This window comes from Sturnus vulgaris, chromosome 5, assembly GCF_052056855.1.
Source record: "Sturnus vulgaris isolate bStuVul1 chromosome 5, bStuVul1.hap1, whole genome shotgun sequence".
In the NCBI taxonomy this organism is placed as follows: Eukaryota; Metazoa; Chordata; class Aves; order Passeriformes; family Sturnidae; genus Sturnus; species Sturnus vulgaris.
Genome location: NC_142247.1, coordinates 35,314,019 through 35,328,140, shown reverse-complemented (window position 1 = coordinate 35,328,140; position 14,122 = coordinate 35,314,019). Strand labels below are relative to the sequence as shown.

At 51.6% G+C, this 14,122-nt stretch overlaps 2 protein-coding genes across 4 annotated transcripts in view; one reads left to right on the top strand and one right to left on the bottom strand.

Moving 5' to 3' along the window:
- Positions 1-9,478, bottom strand: part of HIPK2 (homeodomain interacting protein kinase 2) — a 126,962-nt gene extending 117,484 nt beyond the window's left edge. The window contains exon 1 of one of the 2 annotated variants that reach the window (XM_014876955.2): positions 9,228-9,478. In XM_014876955.2, coding sequence (XP_014732441.1) covers positions 9,228-9,246 — 19 coding nt within the window. In that variant the 5' untranslated portion in view covers positions 9,247-9,478. The remainder of the gene's footprint in view (positions 1-9,227) is intronic. The other variant, XM_014876956.2, reaches the window with a different exon arrangement.
- A 1,560-nt stretch (positions 9,479-11,038) lies between these two features.
- The window catches only part of TBXAS1 (thromboxane A synthase 1), a 256,159-nt gene continuing 253,075 nt past the window's right edge, over positions 11,039-14,122 (top strand). For both annotated transcript variants that reach the window (XR_015803902.1, XM_088165417.1), the window contains exon 1: positions 11,039-11,831. The gene's annotated coding sequence lies outside the window, so the exon portion shown is untranslated. The remainder of the gene's footprint in view (positions 11,832-14,122) is intronic.

Genomic DNA, 14,122 nt, shown 5'->3' with positions numbered 1-14,122 from the left:
CATCCAGCCTTCCCAGACTCCTTTGTCCCTCAGGACTGTCCCAAGGGACTCTATCATTCTGTTTCCTAAACAGGCCAGAGTCTGCCCTGCTCAGAAGTCGAAGGTAGCCCTTCTGCTGAGCCCCCTCCTTACTTCTTGAGAATTGAAAACCAATCACCGTACCCGAAACGGCCTCCAAACACAAACCACATCACCCACAAGTCCTTCTCTGTTCGCATAACACAGGCCCAGCAAGGAGCCTTCCTTTGCTGGCTCACTCACTAGCTGTGTCAGGAAGTTATCTTCCACACACTCCAGGAACCTCCTAGACTGTTTCCTCTCTGCTGCTTCCTCTCTGTGCAAAGACATACTGAATCCACTGGATCACATCCAGTAGCAAATAAACACCCTGACCCCAGACTAGAAGCCAAAAAAGAGCTCTTCTTGCTCTCTTCACCCAAGAGAAAGACCATAAGCTTGCAGACTCACTGCCAAACATACTGACATACCTGACACGCTACTAGAGAGAGAACAGTATGCTGAGCCTCACATGCTTGAGATGTGCCCAGCCTCCGGGCCATGCACATCAGTGCAGAAAGATGCACATATAGTTCTCACCCATAAGCTAAGGTGCTGCTGACTGGGTCTCCATGCTCATACCGTTTTTGGCCACTCTGACTGATGGTGAGAGTAGAAAATATATGATGACAGAGAGGGTGGGGCAGTCACATATGTCCTTGAAGACATCTTGTGAAGGCTGAGGGAAGATTCAACATTAATTTGCCTGATGGGGAGGAGGAAGGACGATGGCACATCAGATTTGTCCTGCATAGACACCGTTGTCATGGGAAGAGCAATGGCAGAGAAGGAGGAAACCCACAAGGATCTCAGATTAATGAAAAGTGCTGGTGTTTCAGATAATCTCTGTCCCACCAGTTTCCTGAGCATGGTGAGTGGGATCAGAGATTTTAAGCTAATGCTACAGCATCAGTACTGCCTCTGGTGTTATCTCCAGATGGGGAATCTCCAGACAGACTCTCTGTTCTGCCTGTGAGCCTTAGGATATAAGTAGTGTCTCCTGCCCTCACCCACCTTCCCTTCCAAAGATGTTAGAGACAACTGCAGGGAAAAACACAAACTGGGAGAGACTGAAGTCAGTAAGGGCCACTACAGAAACAGTCCAAGATGAGATCTTCAGCATTTCACTCAATTTTCTGTTCCTGCTGGCCTTGGCTGTGACAGCCTCAGCCCCTGAAGTTCTCAGGAATCACGTCCCTCTCTTCTATTACAGTCACTTGCCCTCAACTTTGTTCCCTACCTGTCTCTCTCATTCTCTTCTGTCTTGTTCCTGACCTACTGACTTACTCCTCCTCAATCTTCAGCCCACCCTTTCCTTTCCCATAGTAACCTCTGTCACAAATGTTATAGAAAACCCATACATTGTGATTTCCTCTCTTGAAAGTGTCCCGACAATCTGCATAATGCACCCTCCTGTGTCTGCATCTATATGAAATGCAAATCCTTTGGGGTGGTAACTATCTATCCCTTCTGGTCAATGTCATGCCTAGTACAGTAAGGTTCTGCTTTTCTTTGGCACACCAAATACAACTATTACTAGGAACACCTCAAAAGCACTAATGGAGAGTAAAAGAATAGATATGAAAACAATGCCAAGTGTTGTGTGTTTTCCAGTTTCTCTTATATTTTGTGGGCAAGGTTCTCTTTCTGGTTTTTATTAAACCATTTCTTCTCTTCTGTACTTTATATTTGGGAGTGCAGGATCGACAACGAAACTTATCTCAGTGAAAAAACAGAGATTGTGCTTTTTAAATTGGCAAGTGACACCAAGCAGGATTGCAAAATCGGGGGAATTAGATAAGAATTCAAAACAATCACAACAAACCAAAGGGTACAGGATGACATTGAAATGGGACAGATAGAAAAATCATACACTTAGGTGAAAGTCTACCTCCACACATACAGGATAGAAAATGGCTCATGAGGCATCAGACTTCTTGGACAGGATCTGTGAGCCCCAGGACAAGCTGCACAGAGAGAAACAATGTTACAGTGGAGAAGTTAAACCAAATAGGAGCACTGACTGTAACATGAAGGAACACTTCTGCTCTCCTTGGCCAGCACAGGACCCAAATACAGCACTGTGCTCTAGCAGTGCCATTCAAGAGAAATGGACCAGCTGAAGGGAGCACCAGAGAACCAGGAGAATGGTCAGAGCTGAAGGGAAAAGATACAAGAAAAAGAGCTGAAGAATGTGTTTGAGATATGATTTAACCTAAGGAACACAAAGGAGAGACACGACAAGGACAAAGGAATAGTTTTCCTACACCCACAGTTAAAAGGACAATGAATTAGAGCAAGCAAAGCAGAGAGGAGTTACATAGGGGGTAAAATGTTTTCAGTGACAAAGCAAAAGGCAAGGATGACAGCCCAGACATGCTGTGGACTGTCCCTACATGGGGAATATGCTGGGCAAGCTTGTTAAAGAACATGCTGGGCAGGCATTTGATATTCTGCTTTAAACCACTTTTAAAAATCTTTCTTTTGCCCATTTCCTATGCTTTAAATTATTTTGGTGAGAGGTAATTTCTTTGGCATTTCAGCATAGCCTAGAACCTAACCTGTCAGCCTTCAGGGTTCTGCCAGGTAACACCATTCTTCCAGGTCTTGCTAGCACCTTTATGGATTAAAATCTATAAAGAACAGAGAAGGCAGCTGCCCTTTGTAGTTTCCCAAGTATCTCTAGCAAATACCAATGCCTTGTGGGATGGTCTTTGCCGCTTTTCAGGGAAGGAGCTGTATGTGACTACGCTTATTTTGTCCTTCCAGAGACAGATGACAGCACAGGCCCCTGGAGGGTGAACAGGAGAGAGAACAATGTGTAAACAGGGTGAGTTTCAGCTTCTCCAAACATATGTCCTATTCAGTGGTGATACTGAAGAAAACCAAGGGAGCAAACTATGGCATCCTTCACCCAGCATAAAACTCCCTCTCCTTCCAGAACACAACACAGATGGGCTAAAGTGCATCATGTGGAGACCATGCTTCCCCTTGTGTAGCTCCCTATGTTTCAGTGACACTGCTGCTGACCTGTATGAGAATCTAGCTCAGGAGCAGCTCAAGGGGTTCACTTCTCGAAGATGCTTCCCTTCCTCTGGCTATTCTGCACGTGTCCTGTGAGTAAGCAAAAGATTGTTCCTTGATGATTCTGTCAGTGGCCTGATCAGACAGCCACTCCTTATATAGCACCTTGAACATATACAGCATGGTATAAATACGCACTATTACAGCTTATTGTTACTTCAATTCAATAAACAAATCCTAATAGCACAGACAGCTTTTTAATTTAGTCCTGACTCTGGATTTTTCCCAGGTATTTTGAGATGTGGCAATGCCTTTGCTGACCTACAGAGACAGCAGCTGCTCCTCCACTCACATGCGTGGGCAAGTTTTAGTAGGAGCATTTTTGCCATCGAAATTACCCAATTCTGAAGGCTACCTGAATTCTGGAGTGGTCCCAAAATAGAGGCACTTGTGCTTTCCTGAGGATGGACCTCAGGTTGCTGATGTGGCCAAATGAGAGGGTATTTAGGGGCGTCCATGCTGTAAATGAAGGGTAGCAGTAACACACCTCTACTCTTCCTGCGTGACAAACAAATTGCTAAATGCCATGTCTGGAATGAAATTATCATCTGCGTTTATTTTCAAATGAAAAGGTGAATTCTGTACTTTCAGGGGAAACAGTTTCAAAAGAGAAGGCTTCCAGTTAATTACCTTGGTCCACATTAGGGTATGTAAACAGCTCGAGAAACAACCTTTTCTCTAAAGAATGTTTAATTCTCATTTCTTGTTATCAACCTTTCAAAAGTAAGATAAACACCTATAAATAATATTTCACATTCAGAGGGCAGAGATTTCCTAGTAAGGATGAGGAAACAACCTTATTTTATAAGTGGAGTGATTAAGCTATAGAGGCCATGAGTCAGAAAGGTACTTCAGCATGTGGCCAGTTTTAAAGACATAAACAATCCTAATGAAGTCAGCAGCACTGTCTGTGAGCTTAAATTTAGGCACAGACCTGAAAATATCTTATTAAATTGGGATCAGAAAGGAGAAGTGTGGAACCTTAAAAAAAACCCCAACAAACCAGTCTTAGCCTACCTGTTCACTACAGACACAGGGATGGGGACACCGTAATAGCTGTAAGCCTACCACTGAATGCCTTTGCAAACTCTTCTCAGGGTTCTTGCCCAGAGGCAGCACTATCACAGTGCCCTGAGTCCTGCAGCTAGAAGAAGCTGTCTCATCTGCTTCATACTGGTGTCTTAGCCTGGTCTGAGCAAAAGGTGACTGCACTTCCCTTGACCTCACCATCTGGCAGGACAGCTCTAAGACCATCAACTGGGACCCACTAGGTGAGGCCCACAATCAGGACAGGGATTTATTCCAGGCCCAGGTCACCAATCTTGTCATGATTTGACTTCCCAACTGTCCTCCTGACCAAATATTCACATACTTTTATGCACCACTGCTGTGATGTGGCCAAAATTGGGCCGTATTCATTTAGCCACCCAAGTCCATTATCTATCTCCAAATACACAGTCTAACTTCCCAGGGCTGAGCTAAGTTCAAAAGCCTTACAGGTATCAAGGAGGTCTCTAAGCTGTTACCCATCAGTAGAAGAACCTACACTGAACAAGGAGCAGAGGCAACTCTTATTCACTTTGGATGAAACCAAATCCAGTGGTCTCACAGCACCATGTAAAACTGGGCAGTAACAACCACTGAGCAAATGGGGAAACCTAGTGATGAAAAAATGAAAATTATTTCACTTTCCAGGCCAGCTGAGGTGTCCAGCTGAAGCCAACTGGGTCTTCTTCACCTGTCAGAGCCACAAAGAGGAATGCACTGCACACAGCCCAAGGGCTGACGACTGCAGCTTGCCTCTTTGTCTGCTCACCCCAGCCCCTAGTCTCAGCAATGCTCTTTCCCCTTCTGAAAATAAAACAGCATTTTTCACTCATTACATAGCAAACTTGTTTAATCACTAGACACAGCAGCATGATAAGAACAATAATTTTAACTGGAGGGGGCTTCCTGTTATCCTGGTTATAGCCATATCCTGAGCAAATAAAAACTTAGGCTTTTGGTCCCAGCACTGACATAGCTTAAGTTCTGGTTATTATTTCATAAACAGGAAGCATCTCTGAGTTATCATCTCCCTGCATGAACTTTGGGGTAAAGACCTTTACTCTGCCTCGCTGGGGCCATCTCCCTGACGAGCAAGTTTTGTGTGCTTTGGTGAGATTTGAGGACCCAGCAGGGCTGGCCTGTTTCTAGCATTAAATGGGATCTGATCCACAAAGAGTACAGGGTCAGATTTTCCGGCTTTCCTAGCCCCACGTGTGACAAGGATGGCGTGCAGGCAGGTCCCTGCCTGCGCTCAGCTCAAGCAGCCGCACCGGTGGAGAGGTGCAATTTACAAATATTACCCAGATTAATTTCATGAACCACCCACATAGAAAACTACTGATGTGGCTGCTAAAAATACACCCTGAATTGCAACAAAGTTGTCAAGAATAAGTAAGAAGCAAAGCGAAGAGGAACAAAACCAAAACAGAGGTAATCACTGTTTAGAAAATAAAGGTTAATACACTTAAATACCTCTCTTCACACAATTGTGAAGGATGCCAGGTACTAGACGCCAAGGAAATTGCTGGAGACACCCATCCTAAGCAAAAAGCCACCCACAGCCTGTGATGTCTGGCAGACCCCTCTTAAACTGGGGTCTCCCCTAGACCACAGAGCCTGGCTCTGTTCTCTGCACAGTAGGAAATGTCACAAGGTGAGTGCACAGGTAAGGGTAACACTGCATAGAGGAGGGCCCAGAGAACCAGATTCTTGCCTGGCTCAAGCCCTTCACCTCCTTTGAAGCCAGTAGAGCCACTCCTGATGAAGCCACATCTCTGGTGCTCAGAAGCATGACAGCCACTAGTTTGCCCCAGCTCTGGAGCAGAGGCCATGTAGGATTACACCTGATGAGGTCTGCTTTGAAACTCAACTCATTTCCTTGTACAGCTCACAAACGAAACCAAAAACCAGGTCAAACATTGCGCAGCAGTGTTACTTCTGTTTTGTTTCACTTGTTATATTTTTATGTCCTTCATTTTACTGCTAAACTCTCCACCACCCAGAAAAAAAAATAAGAAAAAAAAAAAAAAAAGGAGGAGAAGACAAGAGGACAAGAGCAAAACCTCCAAATTCTTTAAAACAAATGGGAAAATTCTCCTGGTGCAGTGTGTGTGGGAGAGGATGTCACACCAGATATTCACTTATTTATCATGTCTCGCCTATTAATATCAGGTGAGGCATCATTCAGCTTCCCCAGAACTGGTATTTAAGCCAGCTCCTCTGCATAAGCACACACCACCCTCACCTGCACATCAAGAATGCTGGGTGACTTTCTGCATGTGCTCTATGTTACCACTCACTTAAATTTCTACTGGAACCACTTCATAAGGCCTTTGAGGTGTCACATTTCCTCCCAGGGTGCTTTTTCTGTCAAAGAGCCTATGTTCTGAAATCGGTACGGCGGGGATACGGTTTCACCTCCCCTCGCCTGCCTTGCAGTGGTGGCGGTGGGCGTGCATGTGTGCCACCCGAGACTGCTGGGCCAAGGGCAGGAGCAGAGCTGTGCCTGCCCGTCGCAGTGCTCATCCGAGCCCTCGGTTCCCGTGCTCTCCTCAATGGCCTGACTGTACCTGATGCTCCAGAGGAGGGCTACAAACCGAACTCCTTACTGCCATAACGTGAGGCTCGCAGGGGAGGATGGCAGTCCTTGCCTCCTTCCAAGGAGTAAATTGCATCCCCCGCGATAAATAAGTTTTTATCTATGCATTGCGATATTGCAGGGAATTCTAAGGACCTCTCATGGCAACTAGGAGGCGAAAAACAATCATTAACCCCTCCTCCACCTCCCTCGAAGCCATTCAGCAGCAATTTAACCCGCAAGCATACCGCAACACAACAGAGATAAAACACTTTCTATCAGCCTTCACGCTATCTCCAGCTCCTGCCATTTAGGATATTCACCTATTTTGAGGCTTAAGGCATGCTGCAGAGCCTGGCCACAGACCCCTCCGTATCTGCTGCGGGGAACTTGTTTCTATCGGTCACTTTCAGGGGGTTTTTTTCCCATCCGCTCTCTTTTTTCCAGTCAGGCAGAAGCAGGGGCGCCACTGAAGTTAGGATGCTCTAAGGAACCGCTGAACTTCGATCGCACGCTCCGGTGCAGCACCGCCGCCCCCTCCCCAGGAAGAAGCCGGCGCCCCGCTCGCCCCGGCAGTGGCCGAGGCCTCCTCTCCTCTTTCCTCTCCTCCCCTCCGCTGCCCTGCCCGGCTCCGGGGAGGCGGCCGTGCCGGCGCTCGCCCACTGCGGCGCGCCGGGAAGGGGAGCGCGGCCGGGCTGACCGCAGGCCCCGCGGCCCCTCCGCCCCGGCTGCCACGGACCCGCCGGGCGCCGCCGCTCTCCAAGGGGCACGGCATGGCCCCGCGCCGCCCGCACCGCCCGCCGGATGCGGCCCGGCGAGGAGCGAACTTCGGAGCAATCGCCGCATGACCCCCCCCCCGGCCCGGGAGGGGCCGGGCAGGCTCCACGGCGGGCGGTGCGATGTCGGCCGGGCCTCACGGGCCCGGTCACGCCGCGGGGGGGTCAAGCCCGGCCCCGGGGGGCCGTCGGGCGGGGGCCGGGCAGGTACGCGCCCGGGCTGCGAGCTCCGCGCCGCGGCGGGGGTCGGCGGCGGCGGCGGCGGGTTTCCCCCGCCGTGGCGGGGCCTCGCTGCCGGGGGAGCCGCCGGGGGCGGCCCGGGCGCGGGGCGGGGAGCGGAAGGGGGGCTGCCTGGCCCGGGGGCCGGGGCCGCTCGGCGGCGCGGCGCGGCCACCAGAGGGCGCCGCCGGCGGGCTGGCCTCGACCGGCACCCCGGGCCCGCCGCGGCCCCTCCGCCGGCACCGGCACCGGCTCCGGCACCGCCGCGGCCCCCGGCTCCCCGCCGGCCCCGCTCTCCGCCGGCCCCGTGCCCGGCCGCAGCGAGCGCGGGGAAGGCCGGCTGTCCTCCCTGCGCTAACGAAAATGCTCCTCTTTGTCTGCCCGCCTCCGGCGGGGTCCGAACTCAGAACAGCGGCTGAGCCCGGGGCTGCCCAGAAATAACCCGGCGGGCCATCGGTAACTTTACACCGCCCGCCGAGCGCCCTCCGCCCGGGCGCCTCAGCCCGGGCTCGATTCCCTCCTCAGATAAGTTTTACCGGCCTCGCCATGGGGAGGAAAGTACCGTGTCCCCGTGCCCCCCCGCGCTCCCCTCCGCGCCCGGGTCTCCGCCGCCACGGACCGAGCGGCCCCCGGGCGGGATGGCGCGGCCGCCAAGGGATGTCCCTTCGCTTTATGTAACGCTCCCCGGGCAGCGCCGAGCCGGGAGGGGTGACGGGGAAGGGTAAATACGTCGCGAGGGGATTTAAATTAACCTCGACACATCTCTGAATTTTTCTTTTTAAACAGACACCCTGGACTACACATCGATCTAACACACACAGTCGTATATACACACACACATTCACACATATGTATTTATATATATATATATATAATTATTGTGATTTTTTTAACCCGAAAGAAACTAAGTTGGGGTACTTGGGCTTCTCGCCGCAGCCCGGGCTGGGCTGAAGGATAAGCCAGAGGAGCTGACAGCAAGCTCCAGCAGCCCCGTCCCCCGTCTCCGCTGCCCGCGGAGTCCCCGCGCCTCGGAGGAGAAGAGCCACGGCGGAGGGAACTCCTGGGAAACCGGCGAACGGAGCGGGGTAGCCGGTCCTGGGAATGCGAACTGCGGCGAGGGGCAGACAGGCAGCAGGCACACACACACACGCACACACACGGAGGCGCAGGGCAATCTCCGTCCACCTCATTGTTCTGCTCGGCACCGGCACGGACTTCACCCACCGCCCCCCGCCGGGGACCGAGCGCCTGGGACCGCGGGGCCAGGGACGGGCAGAGCCGGGGGGCGACCCACGCCTCGCCCCGCTCCCGCCGGGCAGGGCGGGGGTGCCCCACCGCCTCCCCGCAACATCGCCCGGGGGGACGGCGAACCGCGGGCGGGCGGCCGGGGACCCCTTGCTCCCCCCTCCCTCCCCCGCTGCGGCCGGGCCAGGGGTGCCGGCGGGGCGGGCCGGGCCGGGGCTTACCTTCGTACATGGGGGCCATCGGTGCAAGGACGCCTGTTATTCATGGCAACGCCGCCACGAACGACGCGAGATCGCAGCCCCCCAAACTCAACACACATCTGCCATCTTGAGCGGGTGTCTCTCGGCGGAGGCGAAGCTGCCGCCTGCCTTCTGCATCGCTGCCCACCTCAGCGCGGGGGGAGCCGGGCACATCCAGCCCCGCTGCCGGCCCTCCGACGCGGCCGGGGCGGGCGGGCGAGCGGGCGGGGGGCGGCGGCGCCGGGCCGGGCCGGGCCGGGCCGGGGCCGGGGCGAGGCGCGGGGCCGGGCAGGGGCGGCGGGCGGCGGGGCCCCCCCGGCTCGGGACGGCGGCGCTGGGGAGGGAGGGAGGGAGGGAGAGAGGGAGGGAGGGAAGGAGAGAGGGAGGGAGGAAAGGAGAGGGAGGGAGGGAAGGAGGGGGGCTGGCGCGGTGCCCCCGCTCTCAGCGCGGCATGGCTGCGTGTGCCGGGGCGCCTGCAAAAGTTGCACTGGGGGTGAAAGAAAGGGAGAGAGAGACGGAGGGAGAGAGAGGGAGACGGAGACCGAGACGGAGAGGAGGAAAAAAAAGGAGGAAAAAAAAAAAAAAAGCAGCGAAGGGAGTTTGCAAATAATCAAGCGCCGATGGCACCGATCGCGGCTTCCCAGAAGGAGCGGGAGCGAGCGAGAGAAACCCTCTGCTGAGATTATGTGGGATCTTGTTTAACAACACATTTCAATCAGGAGAAAAAAGGAACAGTCAACAGAAGTTGGTGAAACACTTCTGTCTTCCCCCCCTCCTCTTTATAGAAAAGAGAGGAAAGGAAAAAAATAAAAAGGCTGCTGATTGAAGCTTTGCAACTCACTGGCTGTGGGGATCATATAATTTGTGCTCATGTTTTACAATAGCATGGAAAATTCCTACCTCTCCCCCTCTCCCCAAATAAATCTTCTATTCCCTCAAGGCATTTCACAATCTGGTTCACTGACAAAAGTTCCAATTTATCTTTTTTTTTTCGTTTAGCTTACTTGCAGTGTAAATATTTAGCGGATGCATTTAAAATAAACATACGTTGTTGCTTTTACGAGTCAGGTTGTGTTTTTGTTTTGTTTTGTGTTGTTTTAAAAAGGAACCACATCAAAGAAGTGTTTACTACCTGAGATTGACAGCCTATTCTCCCCCTCCCTCTCTTCCCCCCCCCCCCCCCCCCGACCCCCCCCCCCCCCGGTTTTTTTAATTTTAAATCATCCGTCTCTCCGGTTGAGATCTTGCTGTAGGAACACCAACCCGACGAGCATCATTTTTGTCGGTGCATAGAGGAAAGCTGTAGGTGAAGCCACAGGAACCCCCTTTGCCTGACAGGAGCTTTACAAAGGAAGGTCAGTCACCAGGTACCCATTACGCAGGCAAAGGAAGCTGAGACTCATGCAAAGCCTCTGGCAAAGGTGGAAACAAAACCTCGGGCTGTGATCCTGCATTAACAGCCGTCTGGATCTACCTGCCTGGAGCTCCTTACAGATGAGCAGTCTGGGACTGGACCGGTGAAGACATAACTCCCTTTGTGCCTGCTGTAACTGGTGATCCCCTAAAACGCTGCTTCTCGCTGCTGCTGGTGCAACCCAGACCTCTCCCACCGCAGCACTTGGTCGCAGCAGGGCTCAACACCCGGCTACTCCCACTGATGTCTCGAGGACGAGGCAAGAGGTAACTTTAACTTGGGGATTTCAGTGCGAGCCAAGCGCTCCAGCCAGCCTGACCTTGTCTCGGTGTGCTGTGGGTGCCTACCCTGGCTGATAAAAGCAGGCCAGTGGACAACGCATGCTGACCAGCCGATGGAGCAGCATGGCCATGGCTGCGCTGCGGAGGATATGACCCCCAGGCTCCTGTGGGCCATCTTGCTTGCAATGTATTTCAGTGTTTTGTATTCTTTTTCTCTCTCCCCCGAAAAATGCCTGAAACTACACGAGAGATGTCTCACGCCCTATTAGCATTCTGTTTGCAACATGAAGCTGAGGATACATTTTAAATGTGTCGGGGAGTGCCATGCCGGGCTGGTGGAGGTGATGGAGGGCTCAAAAGTGGGCTGGGATGGCACTGGAGGAGTATGTACAGCAGAGGGAGCAAAACCTGCTCCCTTCTCATCCCTACTTCATTTTGAGAGTGATCCCGACATCAACCATCACAAAATCATGGAAAGAAAAGGACCTGCCTCCAGCTGGACCACTGGGGAAGTCCAGGCCAGAGGTGGAGGGCAAGCATGCAGGCACAGTATTTGAACTTGTGTCTTCTCTCTCTTTTATTTAGCTATGGCGACCCTTAGGGTTCAGCTCTAGGCATGAGTCGAAAGCCTCGTATTTTACTAAAAAGATGTTTCTGGTCATTGTAATTCTGCACTGCTCTCTTCTTTATGATGGAGAATCTTATCTGCTTTCCAAGGCTACTGATGCTTCTGATCCCAGTCTGCCTCCCTGCAGGGGGAGACACAAGAGGAAATGTGGAGGAGTGCTAGAGAAGTGTTGGAGAAGAGCAGAGGACAAAGCTAGAGGAGTGGGCTGCTACAGGAACCAGCTTCACTTCTTGGCATTGCATTCTGCTGCAGCTTGGGCCCAGGTCAGTCACATCACCCTCACTCTTTTCAGCTGCAGAATACCAGTCTCTGCTGTGTGAGACTGCACTGGTAGTTTCTTATTCCTTTCTTTCACCCTGGGCACCCCATAGCATGTGGGGGTCTGTGTTAACTCCGTGTCCCTCAAAGCTGGCATGACACAGGACCTTAAAATATAAACCAAAAATCACTCCTTGCCAGAAGAAAAGGAGGGAGGGGTTGTCAGAGACGTCTTCAGGACTCACCATGTGTGGCCTGGGCATGGAATTGGTGCCCCCTGGCCCTGTGGCTGGTGGGTGGAGCACAAAGGGGGACACAGGAACATCCAAACCTGTGTGTGACATTCTTAGGCAAATGCTAAAGCTGCTGGCTTCAAAGCACAGGTTATGTGTTACGTGTCTGCTTGTCTTAGGGAAAAGGTGCTGAACTTGATGGACTGCTTGGCTGGTCCAGGACAATTCCTGAATGCCTCTCAGGTTCAATATTGCCAAGGACATTATAGGCTCTCATCCACTTACAGTTTCTCCCAAGATAGGAAAATAATTGGGCATGTTTCACCAACAAGGACTGTTCTGATCTTACAGGTTTTTAAACGTTGTTGCCAAATGAGGCTACATTTGGTAAATAAAAACCAGCCCCAACAGGTCCTGACCTCGGCCCCAGACTGGCTGTGACAACATGGTGCATAGACAATACTGGTGTTTTGTGGGCATGTAGAGGGAGCAGGAATTTGCCCAACTGGGCACAGCCTTCCTCCCCAGCTCACACAGGGGCCTCTCCCTGAACATCTCTTTCAGAGAGGATTTAGGGCACATAATGAGAGCTAAGGGGGTACAACCTTTTGCTCTATTTCCCCACTGCAGTGAACAGACGGGGATGCACTCTGGAGATGGCCCAGCTCTGAACCTACAACCTTCTTTCCAGTCTCCCCAAAACTGATAATCCATGCACGGCTGTTACACCCTTTGTTATCTGGGTCCCTGAGCCGAAGCCAGAGCTGTGGTGTGAACATACCTGTGATGTGAACATATCTGTGGTGTGAAGATACCTGCCAGGAGCCAGTGCAGCTGCAACAGCCCTGGGGAAAGGCCATTCTGCTGGAGAGATCATGGTCTACTCTCTTCATGCCTGAGACTGAAGGGGTTGTCACTGAAATTTTGAATCCCGAGAGACTTTCCCAGCTGAACAGACTACCTCTTCTCTTTGTCCCCTTCACTTTGTGGGAGGATGGCAAACCAGCACTTGAGAAGCACCTTTTAATGCCTCATCTGCAGTTTTTTTCATTTCTCCATTTGCATATTTGGGTCTCCCATGAACACAGCCCTGGTCTGGGTTCAGGTACATGGCATGCTCAGCTGTGTCATGGAGTATTGTGTGCCACCACAGCAGCAGCAAGCCCAGCTATGTCCAACGTGGCTGCTGGGTGGTGGCAGGCCAGGGGAAGGAGGGATGGCCTTCTTACAGCACTGGGCTGGCACTCAAAGGAGCTCCATTTCTGCTCCAGGTATTCAAATCCTGGTGGTCTTGGCATGTAACTCCTCCAGAGAGGCACATGGTGTTTCACTGCTGTGTCTCAAGGGCCTGCTGGTAACAACCTGAGCCTATACTTAATTGGTGGGATTGGTGAGAGTTTAGCTTCTTTTTCTTTTCCCTTAGAAATTATTACAGATTTTGAAAGTCAAGTTTAAGAAGAATGGCAGATGAGTTTTAAAACACAGTTTTTGGTCATCATTCCCATATTAGGGGGGTTGTGTGAGTGCACACAAGATGCCCTTTGGTCTCTTTGAGCCAGAAACTTTATGGTGGTATCACCTCCTCTTCTTTGGTGCCTCTGCCAAACCCTGGCTGTGCCAAGAGCAGGCCAAGGGCATTGCCAGAGGTGCCTGCTGCTGAGATGCAATTTATTACTCTTTCCCCCAAAGCTGGGGGGTCTGTGGATCTCAGCTTTCTTGGTTCAGTGTCCATCCACTGCATTTATTTCTTTGGAGAGATTGAGCCTAAAACTGCTCTAATAAAAGACTGTGTGGTACATTAAAGAAAAACACCACCACCAACAACATAACAAACAAAAAAAATCCTCCCAAAAAAGCAGAAGAGAAAGGCTGTAAGCACACAGGGTGACCATGTCCCCTTCAGTGACAATCTTTCATACCTGTTTGCCTTAATGGTGGAGCTGGAATGCAGCAAGTTGTTAACAAGGATCAGGCCCCAAATCTTTCACATTTAGCAAAGCAAAATATTTTTTTAAACACCAGGAGAAGGTTTCCCAGTGAAATACACACAGTTGTTTTCTTTT